We start from the raw sequence: 12,327 nt of genomic DNA on the forward strand, positions 1-12,327 counted from the left end.
TCAAGTCTCAGAGCAAGTGACGTCACCGACTGAAAGGCTGCTAGTGCGCACCACCGCTACCTAGCTAGCCATTTCACATCGGTTTACATTTGCAATATTAGTATTCTGAAAGGGAGTTGAAAATGTCTACTCCACTGTCCATCCATACCAGCATGGAGTTCTGCCTCCTTGAATTATGAATTGATACTGTTATGGCCCTGCGATTTTTTGCAAGCTCTGATGCTTAACGTATTGCACTCTGTTTTTCTGGCTTGTTCCGTGTACATGTTTGTTTACTGACGTGCTGCTTATTGTATTGATGTAATTTTTCGTCAGGTGCCTGTTTGTCTAATACTGATGTGTTGATGCTGCTGACTTGGTCCAGTTCTATCTTGAAAAATAGATCTTTATCGCAACTAGACAACAACAAAAAATGGTTACCGATTATGAACAATACTCATTAGATCAACCCAAAGCATTTCCTGTCAATGTATGAGGTGACTGTAACGTATGAACATTGTTTTGAGGGTGGTGGTGGCTGTGGACTCTTCTTACCCTTCTGTTGTCCTCTTGGTCAGGTTTCTGTTCTGGACAGAATGGGGCCAAAGCCCCTGCATCTGTCGGGCCCGGCTGGACGGATCAGACCAAGTAATTCTGGTCAACTCTGGAATACATGGCCCCAATGGGATCTCCATAGACTTGAGGTATATTTAAGCAATAAGGCCTGAGGAGGTGTTGTATATGGCCAATAAACCATGGCTAAGGGCTGTTCTTATGCACGACACAATGCAGAGTACCTGGATACAGCCTTAATCGTGGTACTGTATATATGGCCATGTATCACAAGCTCCCGAGGTGCGTATTGCTATTATAAACTGCCTACCAACGTAATTAGAACAGTAAACAGTAATTTTTTTGTCATATCCGTGGTATACGGTCTGATATACAGTGGGGAGAACAAGTATTTGATACACTGACAATTTTGCAGGTTTTCCTACTTACAAAGCATGTAGAGGTCTGTAATTTTTATCTAGGTACACTTCAACTGTGAGAGAAGGAATCTAAAACAAAAATCCAGAAAATCACATTGTATGATTTTTTAAGTAATTAATTTGGCATTTTATTGCATGACATAAGTATTTGATACATCAGAAAAGCAGAAACTGAATATTTGGTACAGAAACCTTAGTTTGCAATTACAGAGATCATACCGTTTCCTGTAGTTCTTGACCAGGTTTGCACACACTGCAGCAGGGAGTGTGTGTGTATAGGGCTCATGCCAATGGCTCCATTCGCCGAGGTGTCAAGAGTTATGCAATGGAGGGAGCCATGACTCTGAGGAGTGGCCTGGGGGTCAACCTGAACGATGTCAAAGTCTTTAACCGAGGACGGGAGAAAGGTTGAGGTTTCAACTTCATTATCACATCTGTATTATTTAATGTTCTTACCAGGCTGTCAGTACCTGCGGTTGTTAAGTGTTCTAGAATCGACCTGAGATTAAAGGGCCAGTCAGCAGTTGAAACAATAACAACGTTCTTCCCACCACTGTTTCAGTAAAAAGCGGAGGAATGGGGCTGGAAAAATGTCATCACTTTCAAATTCATAAACCGAGCTACGTATGCAAGGATATCCATGATATCAAAATTAGAGTTTAACCATGTTTTGTTTACATTTATATTGTTTACAAACATTGGAGTAAAAAAAAGCTTATATTTGGGGTTCTGTTAAACTAAGCTCATGAGGTATTTATTTTGAAGTTTTCAAGAATCAAGGTACAGATAATTAATTAATAAGTCCAAAAATGGATGCAGCAACTGCTGATTGCCCCTTTAATGTGAAGGTTTTGCAAGCTCTTGCAATACAGACACCTAATTTCTGAATTTTGACTAACATTGACACTGCAATATCACTGCAAATTCATAATGGAATCTTATTCCTTATGACCCTGTGTTGACTTTTGACCCTGCTGTTGACTTCCTTACAGGAACCAACCCGTGTGGCCAGAACAACGGAGGTTGCCATCAGCTGTGTTTCCACCAGGGCAGTGGGAGGAGGACGTGTTCCTGTGCTCACGGCTACCTAGCTAAAGGTAATCAGTGATCTGTTGTGTTTTTATGTTCATTTATTCATCTCTTTTATAGCCTCTTGTTTGCTTTTTATTCTTTAAATTATATTTGTTTTACTGTTAAGTGTGTAGAGATTTTAAATGCACTTTCAATTTTGATCTTATTTTTMTATTTTTTCACATCAAATGTTTACTATTTCAATTAATCACAGTTTCAAGGGTTCAATTACATAATCATTGTCATTTGATTAGACGGTCTCAGCTGTCACCAGTACGATGGCTACCTTCTCTACTCTGAGAGGTCGATCCTGAGGAGCATCCACCTATCAGACGACAGCGACCTCAACTCTCCCATCAGGCCCTATGAGAACCCTGCCTACTTCAAGAATGTGATAGCACTGGCCTTTCATCACCGACAACAGAACTCTGGAGGCACCAACCGGATTTTCTATAGTGACGTTCACTTTGGGAATATACAGGTTGTCAATGACGACTGGACTGGACGGAGAGTGATCGTTGAGAGTAAGTGTGGTATTTGTTTGTCTAATTTATCCATTACTAAATGAATTACTAACAGTTTGAAAATCTGAAAACAGTTGGTTAATCTACAGATGTAGGATCTTAATATGAGCCAGTTTGCTACAGGAGAAAAATAATCCTGCAACAACAGGAAATGTGAATAATTATGTGGATTATAATTCATGGACATTTTTGTAGGGGTTGATATCCATTTTTTTGTGAGGGCAAATCAAGTCTGACATTTCAAAGTGGAAATGACAAACTGTAGAAGCCTTTTTAAACCTCAAATACACTGCTGTGCAGGAAAATTCTGAGCAACAAAAGAGTGATTAAGATCCTACATCTGTAGCAAAGAGTAACGGGGAAGTGGAAATCCCTGTAGAATGTACTTGCATTCTTTTCTCACCTCCTTTCACATTGAATGAGTTCATTATTTTATTTCTGCGCCATAGCTTCCCCCCTGCCTTTAGAAAGATGAGAGAGAAGACTGATGAGCAAGTAAAGCTGCTGTTTCAAGTAGTGAACATTTCTTTCCCCCCAATTTCAAAGGTCTTCAACTCTCCATTGACAAGAGCTCAAACTGTTACTTGGAGTGTGAAACCAGAGGGATCCCACATAATCTGACTGCCTTTCATGTACCACTGATGTCAACATTTAGAGACCGACTCAAGCCTCTTTTGTACGTCTGACAGAAACTCAGATCTTTTGCCATTTCTATTGCTTTCATTTTGTTGCTGATAGAAGTGCCAAAACTATCAAAGACTGCATTGTACAACAAGATGAGATGTCAGTTGCAATGATTTTAGAAGTGATACATTAAATGTTATCTAGTTCTACGGGAGTTGTATATGATGAAAGGAATGCTATATAGAGAAGCTGTAGGTGTATTAACATTGTATAAGCCATTTAGCAGACACTTTTATCCAAAGACTTACAGTCATACATGCATATATTTTACGTACGAGTAGTCCGGGGAATTGAACCCACTATCCTGGTGTTGCAAGGGCCGTGCTCTACCAACTGTGCTAGAGAGGACCAGAATTTGGTGTAGGTGTATAAAAGGGTTGGCCTGAGACTTGCTGAGAGCAGGTGAGGAGTGTGGTTGATAGTTGGTATTGGCATTTCCTCGCTCATACAGGGGGGCTAATCCATCTTCGTTTGCAGCCAACTGTAATAGGTGATGGATGGCAAACAGGAAGTGATGTGATGACCCCTTCTGTCCCCACTGTAAATCACTCCGTAAAAACTTCAAACACTACAGACACGTTAAATCAGTTCCACCGTAACATATTACCTGGTCTTTTCACACTGTCAGGGACAGCCGACTACTACTGGCATTTCCTCTCACTTTTTTTCGGCCTTCTAATTCAAATTCTGTCCAACAATCTTCACAATATATGTATTTCATTTCTGTTTCTTTCTGATGTACATGTAACAGTGTCGCTTCCGTCCCTCTCCTCGCCCCAACCTGGGCTCGAACCAGGGACCCTCTGCACAATTCGACGACAGCCGCCCTCGAAGCTTCGTTACCCATCGCTCCACAAAAGCCGATTGAAACGCTATTAGCGCGTACCACCGCTAACTAGCTAGCCATTTCACACCGGTTACATACAAACATAAGAAATAGAGGAAAATAGCATATTAATAGACAGCAAACTAAAACAACAGGAAAATGGTSTTATTATTCTATAACATTTTTGAGCCTAGACCGATAAATACTGTGATTAAATACATTACATGACCATAAGTATGTGGACACCTACTCGTCGAAAAATCTTGTTAAAACATTATGAGCATTAATATGGAGTTGGTCCCCAGCTTCAACTCTTCTGGAAAGGCTTTCCGCTAGATATTGGAACATTGATGCGGGGACTTGCTTCCATTTAGCCACAAGAGCATTAGAGAGGTCAGGCACTGATGTTGGGCGATTAGTGCTAGCTCGCAGTCGGCGTTCCAATTCATCCCAAAGGTTTTCGAAGTTGAGGTCAGGGCTCTTCCCCAAACTGTTACCACAAAGTTGGAAGCACAGAATCATTTAAAATGTAATTGCATTCTGTAGCATTAAGATTTCCCTTCACTAGAACTAAGGGGCCTAGCCCGAACCATGAAAAAACAGCCCCAGACCATTATTCCTCCTCCACCAAACCTTAAGGTTGGCATTCGGGCAGGTAGCGTTCTCCTGGCATCCGCCAAAACCAGAATCATCCATCAGACTGCCAGATGGGGCATGTGATTTATCACTCCAGAGAATGCATTTCCACTGCTCCAGAGACCAATTGCGGCGAGCTTTACACCACTCCAGCCGACGCTTGGCATTGTGCATGGTGATGTTAGCATTGTATGCGGCTGCTCTGCCAAGGAAACAAATTTCATGAATCTACCGACAAACAGTTATTGTGTTGACGTTGCTTCCAGAGGCAGTTTGGAACTCGGTAGTGAGTGTTGCAACCGAGGACAGACCATTTTTATACTGTATGCGCTTCAGCACTTGGCGGTCCCGTTCTGTGAGCTTGTGTGGACAACCACTTTGCGGCTGAGCCGTTGTTGCTCCTAGACGTTTCCACTTTACAATAACAGCACTTGCAGTTAACAGGGTGCAGGTGTAGCCGGGCAGAAATTTGACGAACTGACTTGTTGGAAAGGTGGCATTCTATGTTGAGCTACGTTGAAAACATGACTCGTATGGTGGGGACTTAAAACTTCCGTATGCTTCGGTTACTTGAAGTGTGAAACCACCTACATATAGGCGAACCGAACGAGTGTGCTCGCATACTCCGTTAAAAGACCTCCGTTTGAAAAATGAGAAAAAAACAGTAATTGTAATGTTTGTCCATATTGAGACGCCATAGTCAGAATTAAGAATTAAGATAACAAAAAAAAATATGTCATTCATTTTGACGTTTTTTCAGAGGAGATGTTAGTCATGCAATTTTGCAGTATTACTCAATGAAAATGTTTTCATGAAAACAAGTCGTCTCTTGTTGAATGACAACAACCACTTCATTGAAGAATCCCTACTGTTGACCAATCACCGACGAAGGGGCGTAGATTTCAGCTACCGACTTCAGCTTGCCTCGAGAGAAAAAATGTGAACGAACAGCCCCCAAAAAACTTGCCGAAGACCAAAACAAACAAAATCGTCAKAAAATGTCATCATAATATATGCACAAACTGTTACGAACTGTTTCAGATGGGAAGCATGAGGACGCCTTTACTCTCATCCTATATAGACATAAGTGGCGGTCAGTGCCCTTTAAGATAAGGGAGGACGATTTTTATTTTCATGAGCATGGCTTTATTTCTATGTCTATGGAAGGGGGTGAGAACCATGAGCCTCCTAGGTTTTGTATTGACGTCAATGTACCCAGAGGAGGACGAAAGCTAGCTGTCCTCCGGCTACACCATAGTGTTATCCTACAGGGTGCTGTTGAGGCTACTGTAAACCTTTGCAAACTGTAAACCTTTGCCAAAATATTTTATGAAATTCACTGAGGAGGGATGGACCTCCCCTATTTCCTCTGAGGAGCCTCCACTGATAGACATACAGTGAATATCAATGCCAATAGATGACTATGACATTTCTTCTGTATGTCCATCTGATACAGTGTTTTAGGAGGAATCAGGTGAACACACACACACACACACACACACACACACACACACACACACACACACACACACACACACACACACACACACACACACACACACACACAACCAAAGAGCTGGTAGTTCCTAAATGCACATAGACAGCAGATCCCCGTCACCCCATAGCCCCTGTAGCTTCTCTGTGGTAGGCTAGGCTCCATGCTGACTTGGCTCAAATATATCTGACTGACCAGAAACGGGGAAGGAAGATCCATCAAAATAACTGAGGGGGTTGGATGTTGGAGAGGAAAGGGAATAATGGTTGCGCTTAAAGGGGGCTGGAGAAAGCACCAGCACTATTGCTATTTAATGATTAACGAATATGATATTTAAGTATCTCCCTAAAATAATATTTTTGTCATCCATATAGGCCTATCCCATGTCCAAACAAGTGTGTGATTTTACACTATTTGCAGAATTGATTCTGAATACATTTGGGCAGATGAAGAGAATATGATTTTTCTGTTTAAAGATTTCATAGTGGTGTTGCCTGTTTGTATACTGGCTGTATTCTCAATTCTTTGTATTACTTTTCCTTTACTTTTACTGGTAGTGAATGTGGATTTTTATGTCCTGGTTTGTGCTATTGTCCCGTCTGAATGTGAAACAGTGAGCAGCTGTGACACGGCACCACAGTCTTCTATTGTTAATCTCTTAGCACAGTGGGACATTTTTACACCTGCCTAGGCTCGTTAGGTTCCATTCAAATGAGTTTGGCATTGATTTATCTTTTAGGAAGAAACTCTACAGTTCGGTACAGCAAAATATGAAATAATGGGATATATTCACAGGGATATCTAGGTGTATCCCGATGTAGGTTATTCACAATTAGACCCAACCAGTTCGAAATCAAAGTATTCAGAGTGTTGATCGCTACCCAGTACAGCTGACCACTGGATTCTTTCACGCCTAAATGCGTTATGTGGAAACCTTCATGACACCACCACATGAGACAACTTTTACAAGGTGTGCAAGATTGGGGTTTGGGGTCACTTAGAAATGTCCTTGTTTTCCATGAAAACATAGTACATGAAATTAGTTGTAAAATGAATAGGAAATATAGTCAAGACGTTGACAAGGATATCAATGTTTTTTAATTGAAATAATAATTGTGTCCTTCAAACTTTGCTTTCGTCAAAGAATCCTCCATTTGCAGCAATTACAGCCTTGCAGACTTTTGGCATTCTACAGTAGTTGTCAATTTGTTGAGGTAATCTGAAGTGATTTCACCCCATGCTTCCTGAAGCACCTCCCACAAGWTGGAATGGCTTGATGGGCACTTCTTACGTACCATACGGTCAAGTTGCTCCCACAACAGCTCAATAGGGTTGAGATCTGGTGACTGGCTGGCCACTCCATTATAGACAGAATACCAGCTGACTGCTTCTTCCCTAAATTGTTCTTGCATAGTTTGGAGTTGTGCTTTGGGTCATTGTCCTGTTGTAGGAGGAAATTGGCTCCAATTAAGCATCGTCCACAGGATATGGCGTTGCAAAAAGGATTGATAGCCTTCCTTCTTCAAGATCCCTTTTACCCTGTACAAATCTCCCACTTTACCATCACCAAAGCACCCCCAGACCATCACATTGCCTCCACCATGCTTGACAGATGGCATCAAGCACTCCTCCAGCATCTTTTAATTTTTTCTGCGTCTCACGGATGTTCTTCTTTGTGATCGGAAAACCTCAAACCTAGAATGGTCTGTCCATAACACTTTTTTCCCATCTTCCTCTGTCCAGTGTCTATGTTCTTTTGCCCATCTTAATCGTTTATTGTTTTTCACCCCTTTTTTCTCATCAATTTCGTGGTATCCAATTGGTAGTAGTTACAGTCTTGTCTCATCGCTGCAACTCTCGTACGGACTCGGGAGAGGCAAAGGTCGAGAGCCATGCGTCCTCTGAAACATAACCCAACCAAGCCGCACTGCTTCTTGACAAAATTCCCATCCAACCCAGAAGCCAGCCGCACCAATGTGTCGGAGGAAACACCATACACCTGGCGACCGTGTCAGCGTGCACTGCGCCCAGCCCGCCACAGGAGTCACTAGTGCGCGATGAGACAAGGATATCCCTGCCGGCCAAACCCTCCCTAACCCGGACGACGCTGGGCCAATTGTGCGCCGCCCCATGGGCATCCCGGTCAAGGCCGGCTGCGACAGAGCCTGGTCTTGAACCTAGAATCTCTAGGTTCTGCAATGCAGTGCCTTAGACCACTGCACCACCCGGGAGGCCTTAATCGTTTCTTTTTATTGGCCAGTCTGAAATATGGCTTTTCTGCCTAGGCCAGCGTCCCGGAGTCAACTCTTCACTGTTGACGTTTGTTCTGAGTAGGGAGTAGTACACAGCGTTGCATGAGATCTTCAGTTTCTTGGCAATTTCTTGAATGGAATAGCCTTCATTTCTCAGAACAAGAATAGACTGAGGAGTTTCAGAAGACAATCTTTGTTTCTGGCCATTTTGAGCCTGTGATCGAACCCACAAATGCTGATGCTCCAGATACTCACCTAGTCTAAAGAAGGATAGTTTTAATGCTTCTTTAATCACGACAACAGTTTTCAGCTGTGCTAACATAATTGCAAAATGGTTTACTAATGATAAATTAGCCTTTTAAAATGATTGAACTTGGATTAGCTAACACAACATGCCATTGGAACACAGGGGTGATGGTTGCTGATAATGGGCCTCTACGCCTATGTAGATATTCCATAAAAAAATCTGCAGTTTCCAGCTACAATAGTCATTTGCAACATTAACAATGTCTACACTGTATTTCTTATCAATTTGATGGTATTTTAATGGACAAAAATGTTGCTTTTCTTTCAAAAACAAGGACATTTGTAAGTGACCCCAAACTTTTGAACGGTAGTATATATATATTATTTTTTTCTTACTTTACCATGAAAGAAAAGACAAATCCGCTCACTGTGTTTGACTGTATCACGTGTGTTTGTTGAGCTCTTCTTACTCAAGCAAAGGTCAGATTAGTGTTATTCAATGTTTGTCAATGTTATTTTCAGTGTTATAAACTGGGTGGTTTGAGCCCTGAATTCTGATTGGCTGAAAGATGTGGTGTATCAGACCGTACACTACGGGTATGACAAAAAAATAACTTTTAACTGTTTTAATTATGTTGGTAATCAGTGTATAATAGCAATAAGGCACCTCGAGGGATTTTGGTATATGGCCAATATATCACGGCTAACCACGGCTTACTCCGTGTTGCGTCGTGCGTAAGAACAGCTCTTAGCTATGATATATTGGCAATATATCACACCCCCCGTGACGTATTGCTTAATTATATCAGTGTTATTGTTGCCGTGTAGATGTGGGGTCAGTAGAGGGCCTGGCGTACCATGGAGCCTGGGACTCGCTTTATTGGACCAGCTCCACCACAGCCACCGTCAGCAGGCACAGCCTGGACCAGAGCCTCCCCGGGGCCTTCACCAGAGAGGCTGTGGTTACACTGGCAGAGGAAGACCACCCACATAACCTGGCTCTGGAGGAGTGTCAGAAGTAGGTGTTAAACCTTCAATGCTCCTAATGTCTTACACAGAACCTTAGTGGCCTACAGTAGATGCTCACTTGGGTATATGGGTTGTGTTATGTACTCAGTTAGCAAATCTATTGAAAACTTCTGCTATCAGGGGAATGAGGTTTATAACTGCTCTGGGGGAGTGTCAGAAGTGTTCTATCATCATTCGTTACTGATCCTAATGTCTTACAGTGGATGGTTCTTTTATGTTTTCTTTGCCTCCCTTTTACCCCCTATTTTCCTTCACAAGAACATGAGGCAGTCTTAAAAATGTCACAAAATTATTTTGCTGTAGAATGTGAGGATGGAAACATGTTCATATCTTTAGAAAATAGAGATAGAAAAAGTAGATTTGCGTTTCCCTGGAGAATGGAAATAATCATTCAGTGTAGACGTTGATGGATGTTTACAATACAATACATTTGGAATGAACACGAGGGGAGACAGAGCTGGTTTCAAGTGTAGGGCGCAGCAGGTGTTTATTGCAAAGAACCACAGGAGGAGGCAGGTAGCTGGGTCCAGGGGCAGGCAGAAGGTCACAGGGGGTCCAAAAGGGAAAAAGGACAGGCAGGGAAAAGGCTAGTAAGGTAGTCCGGGAGATCCGGCAATAGGTAGCTAACAGGAAATCCGATAGGTTAAAGTACAGGCAGGGAATAGGCAAAAGGTGTTGTTAGTGAGGCAGGCAAAAACGATCATACACGGGAGGAGTAAATCACGGGGGAACCCAGAGCTCTGAAAGACGTGTGTCACAAAACAATACCTCACAGTGATGGGGTGCAAAGAACTGAACTAAATAGTGTGTGGTAATGACAAAGTCTCAATAGTGTTTTTGTTTTCACTGCTGATGCAGCCTGATGTTCTGGACTAACTGGAATGAACTGCACCCCAGCATTATGAGATCCACCCTGTCAGGAAACAATATCCAGAGTGTCATCACCACAGACATCCTCACACCTAATGGACTCACCATCGACCACACCGCTGAGAAACTCTTCTTCTCCGATGGCAGTCTGGGAAAGATTGAACGATGTGAATATGATGGCTCACACAGATATGTAAGGAGAAATATATATATATATACTATATGTTATTCTGAATAGAATGATTAAGTCACATCTTGTACATTCTTAGAAAAAAAGGTGCCATCTTGAACCTAAAAGGGTTCTTCGGCTGTCCCAATAGGAAAAACCCCTTGAAGAACCCTTTTTGTTCCAGGTAGAACCCTTTTGGGTGCCATGAATAACCATTTGTACAGACAGTTCTACCTGGAACCAAAAATGGTTATCCTATGGGGACAGCTGAAGAACCCTTTTGGAAACCTTTTTTCTAAGTGTACCATCAGATTTTGAAATTATTCCAGCTGTCTGATACCTCTTCTCATGCTTGAGTATGTGACGTCCAAGGTTCTGTTGATGTATTTCAACCTAAATTAATATGACTAAACGAATGACTAAAACATGAGCATAAAACCAATTTAACACCATTTTCATCTTACGTTCAATCTGAAGGTGATTATGAAGTCAGGTCCAGGAACCTTCTTTGGCCTGGCTATCTATGGGAACTTCCTGTTCTGGTCTGATTGGGTACGGAGGGCGGTGGTACGCTCCAATAAGTACACAGGTGGCGACATTAAGGTCCTCAGAGCCGACATCCCCCACCAGCCAATGGGAATTGTTGCAGTTTCCAACAATACCAACAATTGTAAGTGAATTCTATACAGTACATCAAAGCAAAACTCACATGTCAACATGGAATCTTCTATACATTGTCTAAAATATACACACAAAATGTGGTATTTTGTGAGTAGACTATTTTGCAATTGTGTGTGATAAAATGTAACTGCAGCCTGTGATGGTTTGCGTGTGGTTACAACCCTGTGTAGCTGAGTTTGACCATTTGGCATGAACATTATGCAATACTTCCTATAGACCCAGCTACCCTCCCTGATTAATTACCACTCAATTTAAATCTGTTATTGAATAAACAACTCCAAAAATCCCAACCTCCAGTGTCACAGGCTGCCTGGCCTGTGCTTCAGCTGAATCTGTACCATTCGAGCAGAGAAATATATTCTCTCTCGCTCTCTCACTCTCTCTCTCTTGCTCTCTCTCGCTCTCTCTCTGGAATGAGCAGACGTGTGGGTTCTAAGGGGGCAGCATGATGGCATGGTTTATAGCTTACCGCTCCATTCCACTGTCCAAGCCAAACAGAGTTCAAAGATGGTCCCCAACAGAGAAGTCTACCTTTCTACCACAACACTGCCCTTGAAATGTTTTCAGTGCTTGATTTCAAAAAATGTGGAAGCTGAAACTCTTAATGGGAGGCACTGCAAGTAGGAAGTAAAGCATGCCATTTGGATGATAAAAACAGAACAATATATTGTCCTGTTTATTTGGAGGTTGATGTGTGTTTTCTGTAAGATGATGTACTACAGTACCCATAATGATCTGTTTTCCCAGGTGAACTATCCCCTTGCACAGTGCTGAACGGTGGATGTCATGACCTTTGTCTTCTGACCCCTCACGGCACAGTCAACTGTAGCTGCAGAGGAGAGAGACTAATACTGGAAGATAACAGATGTGTAT

General features: G+C 42.2%; 1 protein-coding gene across 1 annotated transcript in view; it reads left to right on the top strand.

Moving 5' to 3' along the window:
* LOC111953345 (low-density lipoprotein receptor-related protein 1B-like) overlaps window positions 1-12,327 on the top strand; it is a 232,446-nt gene that overhangs the window by 142,322 nt on the left and 77,797 nt on the right. The window contains 8 exon segments of the mRNA XM_070435534.1: window positions 558-683; window positions 1,251-1,378; window positions 1,964-2,068; window positions 2,297-2,566; window positions 9,534-9,723; window positions 10,593-10,797; window positions 11,251-11,443; window positions 12,202-12,327. Of these exon segments, the coding sequence (XP_070291635.1) occupies window positions 558-683; window positions 1,251-1,378; window positions 1,964-2,068; window positions 2,297-2,566; window positions 9,534-9,723; window positions 10,593-10,797; window positions 11,251-11,443; window positions 12,202-12,327 (1,343 nt within the window).

This window comes from Salvelinus sp. IW2-2015, linkage group LG27 (assembly GCF_002910315.2).
Source record: "Salvelinus sp. IW2-2015 linkage group LG27, ASM291031v2, whole genome shotgun sequence".
NCBI lineage: Eukaryota > Metazoa > Chordata > Actinopteri > Salmoniformes > Salmonidae > Salvelinus > Salvelinus sp. IW2-2015.